At 39.2% G+C, this 12361-nt stretch overlaps 1 protein-coding gene across 1 annotated transcript in view; it reads right to left on the bottom strand.

Annotated features, from left to right (window-relative positions):
- Positions 1-12361, bottom strand: part of LOC126471415 (uncharacterized) — a 491821-nt gene that overhangs the window by 121302 nt on the left and 358158 nt on the right. The window contains exon 12 of the mRNA XM_050099550.1: positions 4013-4107. Coding sequence (XP_049955507.1) covers positions 4013-4107 — 95 coding nt within the window. The remainder of the gene's footprint in view (positions 1-4012; positions 4108-12361) is intronic.

Raw genomic sequence — 12361 nt, 5'->3', positions numbered from 1 at the left:
AAATGGGAGCAGCCCACGAACAAACAAGGAAAAGGTTGGACACACACAACGACAGGCGACTGAGCAAGACACCAAGAACAGCAACACGCAAGAAGCAACAGGGTCACAAGCAAAAACATCACGAAATCAACAACAACCACTCAGACATGAAAACAAGCAAAGTAAACACAATGTCTATAAGCGAGATATTGAGAGACTCATGCGAATATGAGACTGCCTTGCTGAGAGAGAGGCAGGCGCTTAAATACATGATAAGGTACATCACTATTGGCCACTGGGACCACGTGCTCTGCAGTGGTGCCCTCACATTATACGCTGGCCAGGAGCGCGTGCAGTCACGGCTTATGGCATGATGGCTGCAGAGACCTCTAGTGGTAATCAAGGTCCTTGCCATCTGGCACAGATTCAAAACCCACGGTGCTCACTACCAGACTTTTAAGGTTAGAGGAGACAGAAAGGTGATCAATCCATTGTATAATCCTTCTCTCTGAAATGAAAAATGGTGATGTTAGTTTAATCTTGGATGCTTATGGAATGAACAAACTTTTCCCCTGTAATGGAATAGGCACAATATCTGGAAGAATTTTTAAAAAAGTTCAAAGATGTTCAAATTTTTAGTGATAAGGGTATACAAGCAACCCAATGGTAAGTCCTGCTGCATTGCTGCATGAGTTACTTCTGAGAGCCAGCCGTGACAAAATTATTTCACTGTTGTGCAAGACACATGAGACAGGTGAAATACCTTCAGATTTCAGGAAGAACGTAATAATTTCAATTCCAAAAATGCGAAAGGCTGACAGGTGTGAATACTATCAAACTATCTGTTTAATAAGTCATGCTTACAAAATATTGACATAAATTACTCACAGAAGAACAGAAAAACTGGTAGAAGACAATCTTGGGAAACATCAGTTTTGGTTCTAGAGAAATGTAGAAATGTCCAAGGCAATACTAAGCCTTCAATTTACCCAACAAGATAGGGTGAAGAAAGGTAAATCTATGTTTAAAACATCTGTAGATTTAGATAAAGTGAATGACAATGTTAACTGTGCTATAATACTTGAAATTCTGTAAAGTAAAAGGGGTAAAATACAGGGAATGAAAAGTTATTTACAGCTTGTACAGAAACCAGACTGCAGTTATAAGACTTGAAGGACATAAGAGGGACACAGTAGATGGGAAGGGAGTGGGACAGGGTTGTGGATTACCTCTGATGTTATTCAATCTGTACATTGAGGAAGCAGTAAAGAAAACAAAGGAGAAATTTGGAAAGAGAAAGTACATAGAGAAGAAGTAAAAATTTCAATGTTTACTGATGACATCGTAATTCTGTCAGAGATGCCAAAGTATTTGGAAGAACAACTGAATGGAACAGCCAGAGATTATAAGATGAACATCAACAAAACTAAATTGGGGCAATGTAATGTAGTTGAATTAAATCAGGCAATGCTGAAGAAATTAGATTAGGAAACAAGAAACTAAAAGTAATAGATGAGTTTTGCTATTTGGGCAGTAAAATAACCAATGATTGCTGAAGTAGAGTGTGTATAAAATGCTGACTGGCAATAGCAAGGAAAGCATTTCTGAAAAAAGGGGAATTTCCAGGGCCATTGCCACCCGCATCCAATGGCACAACAATGCAAATTTCCTATTATACTTTTACTCATTAAACTGGGGATAGTCCTCATGTTTTGTTATCAATTCCTTTAAAATTAATTGAGGACAACAAATGCTTATTTTTTTATGTTTCTTATTTTTTGTCATCAATTTTTGGAACAGGAAGATTCTGCTGAACATTTTAAACTAGAACTCAATTGAATACACCAGATCAACCAAATCTGGCATCAATTACTTATTTAATTAGAAGAAAATGGACTAAAAAGGGTGTGGAACTATTTTCTGGTGTGACTTAATTTTCCCTTGAATTTAGAAATTATGATATACTGATTGGAGGCATACCAAAACATCAAATTAGGTCATCTGGATAACCGTGGTGTTATTTTGCTTCTGTTTCAATTGAAATAGTTTTAGAATGAGGAATAAATCTAATCTCTTTCAGCATTCGGCAACCTAGTTTGTGAATATGGGATCAATTAAACACAGGAAATAATAACAGAACTAAAAACATCAACAGAACCATGAAATACAACTGACACTTGACAAATGATCTGCAGAGACAAAAACAAAAAGGAGCACTGAGGGAGGTATAGTATCACATTGCAAGATGATCACAAGTGAGTGCACGTGCCCTTCTCCAGCAATCGACAGAGATGAATCAATGTCATGTTTGTTTCCGTTTCATATTCAATGGCCACTGATTTAGTTTTAAATTAGATACAGGACTGTGTTTACTTTCATAAAAGTAAGTAAAAACTCAGTATGTAACTGTTCTGTCTGACTTTGAAAACAATTCAATGTCTTAATTTTTCCTCTTTTTCATTTTTTCTTCTCACTTGCTCAATTTTTTTTTCTGTTTGATCTGAAGTTAATTTTTGCCATCCTATACCACACCTAAAATTTTGCTGCCCTAGTTGGCCACCTAGTCTCGCCTAATGGTAGAAATGGCTCTGGGAATTTCTTAAAATCTAATGTCAATTTAAATGGTGGGAAGGTATTTGTCCAGAGCATAGCCTTGTACGTAAGTGAAATATGGATGATAAGCAATTCAGACAAGAAGAGAATAGAAGCTTTTTAAATATTATGGTATAGTAGAATGCTGAATATTAAATGGGTAGATAAAATAACAAATTCCAAAATAGAATTGGATTAAAAAGAAATGTATGGTACAGTTTAACTAAATGAAGAGATTGGTTGATAGGACATATCCTGAGGTATCATGGAATTGTCAATTTGCTTATGGAAGGAAGTATGGGAATAAAAATTGTAGAGGGAAACCAAGGCTTGAATACGGCATGCAGGCTCAACTGGATGTAGGTTGCGGTACTTACACAGAGATGAAGAGGCTTGCCCAACATACACTAGCATAGAGAGGTGCATCAACTCAGTTTTCAAACTGAAGACCACAACAACAGCATTGGAGAAGCAGCTGTCAGTATCAAGTTCTGCAGTATTGTCTGAATGTGTCTGTGTGTGAATTCATTCACATGCTAGGCAAAAAAGTTCTAGGGAAAGAAGTTGTTGGAAAAGCAGTCTTTGTGCATGACATACTGATACTGATAGCAATGTCACCATGGGAGGAGCTTGTAGACACCCTAGAGGAAGTGCTAGAGTTATGGTCAATGGAAAAAAGTCCAAAACCAGAAAGAAAGAATAGGCTAGACTTATGCAGGCACATTGTGTGTGATGATGGGTTTAAACCAAGTTAAAGAATGTCAGAAATTTCCTTGTTTTTAGATGCAAAAAGTAGCTGAGAGGATTTCTCAGTCAGTGTGAACTCTAGAGGGAGGCTGTGAAGGACCAGTTATTAAATAGAACTACCTACCTATGCTACTGAAAAATTAGTTTGTCTGGAAATGAAAAGAGTAACACAACAAGGCTTTTGAGGATATAAAACAATGGGCGGTGAAGTAATGAGATACTGCCATACTTGGTGCTATAGAGCACTTAAGAAATGGGGAAAACATTACACATTAATGAAGCACGATACTCCAACCTTCCAGTGAAGCTTTATTAAATTTCATTATTATTTGCGTGATACATATATCTCTTCATAATGCCACAAATGCCTCACACAATGGCTGCTGTACCTATAGAAATGTGATTCATCAGATACCACCCACGCAGAGAAAATGTAGAGCCTGGTTTACTTAGCAAGAGACTGTGAGTAGTGGAGAACATGTATGTAGGCCATAAACCAGTTAAAATATGGTGTTTTAGCTTAATTTTTTGTCAGTCTTATCACAACATCTTGGACAATGATATTAACAATAAACACATAGTTTTCTCTAAACCAAATCAGAATAAAAGTCTCTAACATTAAATAAAATTGTATTTTACATGTTAGAGTAAAATCTGCAATATGAAAATGAACATTAATTTATATACTTCATACCTTTCATGTACACAATATTTTCTGATGTGGGAGATGTCATTGCTTGCCCTGAATGGACCCGACATTCTACTTTCTGACTGCCATTGATTCTGTATCTGAAACATGTGATAGCTAATCAGAGGATGGGCTACACATTTGATATTACAATTTGAATTTCAAAATAAGGAAGCCTGAATGAATTCAAGTGAAAGATTGACAAAAAAACAATGAATAACAAGATTATGTAACAATATATTCATTAAACTGCAAAAAAAAATACAAATGATGAACATTAGATATGAGACAGTGAACCAGCCTCTAAATAAAATGGATGCTCACACAGGTTTACTTGTAATGTACCTTAGTTTATCCTTACTTAGATAGACCAAATAAATTCATATGCTCAACATTGACTTGTAAGTGAACCACGTGCAAAAATTATAAGACAGATGTGTCAATACCATCAAGTTGCATACATATTAAAATTCAGTACCAGAGGGTCTTCATGAGAAACTGTTACATGAATCTATTCATTTATTTACATACATTGTGCCATTCTGTTGGTGTATGTGAGATGTAAGAGTGTGGAAGGAACTGCTATACAATGTTTATAAATCCACAATAAAATGTCAAGCAAATATTGAGAACAGTCATGGTAATAACCATATCATTCATGTATGAGAATGTAATATGTTCTGTTAACTCCTAAGAGACCTGAAATGCCATCTTGATATAGCTGTATTTAGGTTTTTAGTTTACACATGGCATATTATTTTTACCTTGTATTCTGTGTGCACTGCATAGATTTAAGCAAGAAGTACCTTCACAATACAGAATGAATCTTCTACCTCTACACCTATGTTTTACACTTACATTCAACAGTGTGCTGTTATAAAGCTGCCTGAGAGATGACAACAGTGGACTGGGACTCTGAACCATACTCACATATTTTGCACCCAACTGTTTTACCGAATGACCTACACTCCTGGAAATGAAAAAAAGAACACATTGACACCGGTGTGTCAGACCCACCATACTTGCTCCGGACACTGCGAGAGGGCTGTACAAGCAATGATCACACGCACGGCACAGCGGACACACCAGGAACCGCGGTGTTGGCCGTCGAATGGCGCTAGCTGCGCAGCATTTGTGCACCGCCGCCGTCAGTGTCAGCCAGTTTGCCGTGGCATACGGAGCTCCATCGCAGTCTTTAACACTGGTAGCATGCCGCGACAGCGTGGACGTGAACCGTATGTGCAGTTGACGGACTTTGAGCGAGGGCGTATAGTGGGCATGCGGGAGGCCGGGTGGACGTACCGCCGAATTGCTCAACACGTGGGGCGTGAGGTCTCCACAGTACATCGATGTTGTCGCCAGTGGTCGGCGGAAGGTGCACGTACCCGTCGACCTGGGACCGGACCGCAGCGACGCACGGATGCACGCCAAGACCGTAGGATCCTATGCAGTGCCGTAGGGGACCGCACCGCCACTTCCCAACAAATTAGGGACACTGTTGCTCCTGGGGTATCGGCGAGGACCATTCGCAACCGTCTCCATGAAGCTGGGCTACGGTCCCGCACACCGTTAGGCCGTCTTCCGCTCACGCCCCAACATCGTGCAGCCCGCCTCCAGTGGTGTCGCGACAGGCGTGAATGGAGGGACGAATGGAGACGTGTCGTCTTCAGCGATGAGAGTCGCTTCTGCCTTGGTGCCAATGATGATCGTATGCGTGTTTGGCGCCGTGCAGGTGAGCGCCACAATCAGGACTGCATACGACCGAGGCACACAGGGCCAACACCCGGCATCATGGTGTGGGGAGCGATCTCCTACACTGGCCGTACACCACTGGTAATCGTCGAGGGGACACTGAATAGTGCACGGTACATCCAAACCGTCATCGAACCCATCGTTCTACCATTCCTAGACCGGCAAGGGAACTTGCTGTTCCAACAGGACAATGCACGTCCGCATGTATCCCGTGCCACCCAACGTGCTCTAGAAGGTGTAAGTCAACTACCCTGGCCAGCAAGATCTCCGGATCTGTCCCCCATTGAGCATGTTTGGGACTGGATGAAGCGTCGTCTCACGCGGTCTGCACGTCCAGCACGAACGCTGGTCCAACTGAGGCGCCAGGTGGAAATGGCATGGCAAGCTGTTCCACAGGACTACATCCAGCTTCTCTACGACCATCTCCATGGGAGAATAACAGCCTGCATTGCTGCGAAACGTGGATGTACACTGTACTAGTGCCGACATTGTGCATGCTCTGTTGCCTGTGTCGATGTGCCTGTGGTTCTGTCAGTGTGATCATGTGATGTATCTGACCCCAGGAATGTGTCAACAAAGTTTCCCCTTCCTGGGACAATGAATTTACGGTGTTCTTATTTCAATTTCCAGGAGTGTATATAGGCATGTCACACAACCTCTACCTGCCAATACACCTTATCTCATTTCCAAATTCAACAGAAACTCTGCTATATTTCTTGATGATCTACCTCTCCTGGAAGCATCGATTGGTGGAGAATGACTTAGCCACAGAACTGGAATATTTTGCCTTATGGACTGGAAGCACACAATTTTAATCTATCAGGGAGTTTTGTAACAGTCTACACTCCACTGTGAAGTGAAAACTTCAACTGGAAAAAAGCTCTTCAATTGTGGTTAAATCATTCCCTACCATATCCTTTCCACCAGCAGTGCTAAGCAAGTTATGTGGGAATAAGGTGTTCTGAGGAATTTGGAAAGTAGGAGATGGATGCTGTCAGCCTGAAGTTGTGTGACAGGTCATGAAATGTGGCTGGACAGCTCAGAAGCATGCCTGGATAGTTCAGTTGATGAGAAGTTGGGATCGGGTTTTGAGACCCAATCTGGAATGCAATTTTAACTTGTAAAAGAATTTTATATCTTTAATATATTTACATTTTGAGTAATATTGCCTTAAAAGAGCAGTGTGTGGTATACTCTTGTATTGGTGCTTTTCAATGCTATTCACAATCAACCCTCCTTTACTCACATGAAAATTCATGACATGGTCACTTACACAGATGACAGGTGTCATCCGAGAAGCAAGTGGTCTATTTGTATACTTTGAATGGCCTTAATGACTGATTTTATGATTTTTATTAAATCTAAATATAATACATTTAATATTTGTACACAGTATAATATATTCTAACGTTTTAAACAGTTTGACCATTCGAAGAACAATATCTTCAGCTGAATTAGTGGCATTACATGGTCCCTCTAGTTGCTTACCGACGTACGGTTCTAAATTCAAAGTGTAAGCTGTTCTTACATCAACCAAAGCAAACACTTTTAACCCATACTTCACTGGTTTGCTAGGGATATATTGCGTGAATGGAATGGACAGTTTCCTCTAAATCCCAAAAGCTGTTCATCAACAGTAAGATATTCACTAGGTGAAAAATATTTTTGGCAATTGTTCGTGAAAGGTTCAAGTACTTCTCTGATAGGAGCCAACTTGTCAGTCTCTCTGTGAATACTTCTATCAAGGATATTATCAAACCTAAGACATCTCAACAGAAACCTGAATTGGTTTTCACTTATGCATAAATAACATGATTCAAGTCCGTTTCCCTTTGAGTTATCCCACAATTTCGATATACTCTTCCTAGAACATCTCAAAGATCCACACAGATATAACAAACCAATAAAAGCTCTGATCTCTATCGCATCCCTTTCCCTAGAGAAGTTACCATGAACTTCACTGATGGATATATTAGTGCATGTTGTGATAATGCTTATTATGTTTTCATCCAAGAAAAAATTCAGAATTTCTATTTCTGTCTTTTTTATACGAGCTTGATTTTTTGGTAAAGGCAAATGCATAATAATATTACAAGATCTGCTTCTAACAATGGTAGGATATTTATTTTTCCTCCGTTTAGTTATTTCACCTTTCGCTAAAAGAAATGCAACCTCTTGAGTTACTTCTTTCTGTGACTCGTATTCATCATTCTCTGGTACTTCTTGTTCTGTTACTGAATCATGACCTCTTTCATGAACACAGTCCTCAGCCTCTGAGTCAGTGCTATCACTGTGAGCATCTTCATCACTCAGCTCATTGAAACATTCCAACCATACATTATGATCTCTACTAAACTCTGTCCGAGGTTTTTTTGCTTTTGACATTTCTTCCACAATCTAAAAATAAAGAGAATACTAGGTAACATGGAAGGTAACTGCAGTCAGTTTCAATAAGCCCAAATTTATGCACATGAAAGATTGATTGAATCTTGGAAAGCAATAAAGTAATACAGACTTACTTTGTTTCAGATTGTGGCAGCAGAGCTCACGCGGATGACTGGTGTCCTCCAGACTATAATAATGTTTCATAAACAATGTATCTTTCATAACTGAAAGCCAACAGTGAATGGAGCTAACTGCTGGAGAGTTAACAGAAAGGTACTGAAAATGGTGCAATCTCAATCCTGTCCTGTCAGACAAAATTGAGTGGGAAAGTCATGTGGATGACGAGTGTCATCTGCATGAGTGACAGAGGGCTAAAAAATGGTGCTACTGAAGTGCCTGTCATGTTACATCTTTTCTGATGTTGAGTTACTTCTGCCTAGACTTCTAAGAGTCTGTGAGTAAAGGGTAATAATAGGGACTGCTTTCACTTTCTTTGTAGATAAACTTCCCCAGATATTCTTAAAATATCTTCTTTTGTTTTAATGTGGCTCCATGATTTTGAAACTGAACTTTATGTGATTTCAATGCAAATCACACTGTGGCTGATCAAATTCTATGGTAACACTGGCTTGTCTCATCACACATTCTGGCAAACAGTGCTGCTGCATTATTGTACAACTATTACCAAAAATAAGGTCAAAACTAGCACAGTCAACAAAAACTCCTGGAGGTTCGGTAGTTTAAGAAACATCTGTCTTATTAGTTATGTGGGTAACTGCTATGTCTATGCTAAGGAGCTTGGCTTCAAACTGTTCCTGGCACAACATTATCTCAGAATATGTTGCAATATATTGACTTATTCCCCAACTTCTTGTCCAAAGTATTTCCTTATTTTTATTCACTAGATTTCATGGACAAAGCAGTCCATTCGCAAATGAAAATAATAATATTCATGCTGTAGGAAAGTTCTTAGAGAATGTAATTCATTTAAGATTGAAGGAGACTGCTCACCAAAAAGCAGAAGTATTGAGTTGTCGAATGGCACACACAAAAGAAAGAAAACTTGCTAGCTTTTTAAGTTTCCACGTGGGAAAAATATATCTAAAAACAAAGATGATGTGACTTACCAAACGAAAGTGCTGGTAGGTTGATAGACACACAAGCAAACACAAACATACACACAAAATTCAAGCTTTCGCAATCCACGGTTGCTTTGTCAGGAAAGAGGGAAGGAGAGGGAAAGATGAAAGGATGTGGTTTTTTTTTATGTCTGCTTGTGTCTGTATATTTGTGGATGGATATGTGTGCGTGTGTACACTCGTCCCTCCCCCCCCCCCCCCCCCTCAAGGCAAGTCCCCCCCCCTACCGGGATTGGAATGACTCCTTACCCAAAAACCCACATCCCTCCCTCTCCCTCCCTCCCCCCCGACGAAGCAACCATGGGTCGCGAAAGCCTGAAATTTTGTGTGTGTGTTTGTGTGTTTTTTTATTGTGCCCATCTACCAGCGCTTCCCCATTTGGTAAGTCATGGAATCTATGTTTTCAATATATATATTTTGTTTGTGTGTCTATCAACCTGCCAGCACTTTCGTTTGGTAAGTCACATCATCTTTGTTTTTAGATATCTGACCACCCATACACCGACACAGGTGTCTGTGTATGTGCGGTTGGATGTGGGTGTGTGTGCGAGTGTGTGCCTGTCCTTTTTTCCCCCTAGGGTGGGTCTTTCCACTCCCAGGATTGGAGTGACTCCTTACCCTCTCCCTTAAAACCCACATCCTTTCGTCTTTCCCTCTCCTTCCCTCTTTCCTGATGGGGCGGCCGTTGGTTGCGAGGGCTTGGATTTTGTGTGTGTGTTTGTTTGTTTGTGTGTCTATCGACCTGCCAGCGCTTTCGTTTGGTAAGTCACATCATCTTTGTTTTTAATATATATATATATATATATTCGTTTGGTAAGTCACATCATCTTTGTTTTTAATATATATATATATATATATATATATATATATATTAAAAACAAAGATGATGTGACTTACCAAACGAAAGCGCTGGCAGGTCGATATATATATATATTAAAAACAAAGATGATGTGACTTACCAAACGAAAGCGCTGGCAGGTCGATAGACACACAATTTATATATATATATATATATATATATATATATATATATATATATATATATATATATATATATATATATATATATATTAAAAACAAAGATTCCATGACTTACCAAACGGGAAAGCACTGGTAGATGGGCACAATAAAAAAACAAACACACAAAATTTCAGGCTTTCGCAACCCACGGTTGCTTCGTCGGGGGTCAGGGAGGGAGAGGGAGGGAGAGGGAGGGAGAGGGAGGGATGAAGGGATGTGGGGTTTTGGGTAATGAGTCATTCCAATCCCGGTAGTGGGGGGACTTGCCTTGTGAGGGGGGGGGGAAGGGACGGGTGTACACTCGCACACGCACATGCACACATATCCATCCACACATATACAGACACAAGCAGACATAAAAAAACCACATTCTTTCATCTTTCCCTCTCCTTCCCTCTTTCCTGATGAAGCAACCATTTATATATATATATATATATATATATATATATATATATATATATATATATATATATACAAAGATGATGTGAATTACCAAACTAAAGCGCTGGCAGGTTGATAGACACACAAACAAACACAAACATACACACAAAATTCAAGCTTTCGCAACCAACGGTTGCTTCATCAGGAAAGAGGGAAGGAGAGGGAAAGACGAAAGGATGTAGGTTTTAAGGGAGAGGGTAAGGAGTCATTCCAATCCCAGGAGCGGAAAGACTTACCTTAGGGGGAAAAAAGGACAGGCACACACTTGCACACACACACATATCCATCCGCACATACACAGTCACAAAGCTGTGTGACTGTGCATGTGCAGGTGGATATGTGTGTGTGTGCGAGTGTATACCTGTCCTTTTTTCCCCCTAAGGTAAGTCTTTCCGCTGCCGGGATTGGAATGACTCCTTACCCTCTCCCTTAAAACCCACATCCTTTCGTCTTTCCCTCTCCTTCCCTCTTTCCTGATGAAGCAACCGTTGGTTGCGAAAGCTTGAATTTTGTGTGTCGCTTTCGTTTGGTTAGTCACATCATCTTTGTTTTTAGATATATTTTTCCCACGTGGAATGTTTCCCTCTATATATATATATATATATATATGTGTGTGTGTGTGTGTGTGTGTGTGTGTGTGTGTGTGTGTGTGTGTGTGTGTGTGTGTGTGTTTTCCTCTAGCTTGTCAAAGGATGACTCTGAAAGCCAGCAAGTTTTCTTTCTTTTGTGTGTGCCTATTGACAATGCAATGCTTCTACTTTTCAGTGAGTAACAATATTCATATATTTGATGAGTGATGATCTGTAGCTATTAAATATTTCAAGAAATTTAGACTGAAAACATCTGCCTTGTTAAAATGAATAACTTTATTTTGTTCATAAAATCAATCATAAAGATAATCTTCACTAACAGAGTCACCTTCTTAGCAACCATTTGCAAAAACAATGATGGTGTTGGAAACAACGACTCTGTGTAAAAAATATCAAATCTGCTTCTACATCTTTTATCTTCGATAATATCATCAGCCATAAGCTGAGATGATGTCCTTAATTTTTGTTATTACAAAAGGCAAATCTACTCAAAACTTTATAGTTGTCAACAAGTAACAGTTCTCATAAAAATGTATGATGAACCTGTGTAAGTAATATTGATATTTGAAAAATATTTCATTCAAATCTATTGCAAAATGTCACAGTACTGCACACTTCGTGTTCTGATAACATGTGCAAGGGGTGCTGTTGTGTGAGGAAAAAAAATTAAAAAAATTAAAGAAATTGGGGCATAGTAGTGGATGATATTTTGAACATTTTTATCAAGACCCCTAAGGTCATAAGTGTAAGATATATATATAGCACTCTGAGAATGATGTTTGTTTTCTGTTCTTGTGATAAATCTTTTTGATATTCAGTAGGCAAAATAAAATAAAAAAAAGTAATTTGGACAGCTTTATGGACAATTACAGTCAAATAAAAAGCCAAATTTGTGTCATTAGAGTTTTGAGAAGCCAAAATACTTTACAATAAATATTCAAAATGACAACCACCAACTTCAGTAGAGATTGTTCAATGTTGAGCCATGTTTTGTCTTATCCTTTATAAAGTTCCATGTTGCCTCTGCA

This window comes from Schistocerca serialis, chromosome 3 (assembly GCF_023864345.2).
Source record: "Schistocerca serialis cubense isolate TAMUIC-IGC-003099 chromosome 3, iqSchSeri2.2, whole genome shotgun sequence".
NCBI lineage: Eukaryota > Metazoa > Arthropoda > Insecta > Orthoptera > Acrididae > Schistocerca > Schistocerca serialis.
This window is presented reverse-complemented; position numbering and strand designations above follow the sequence as displayed.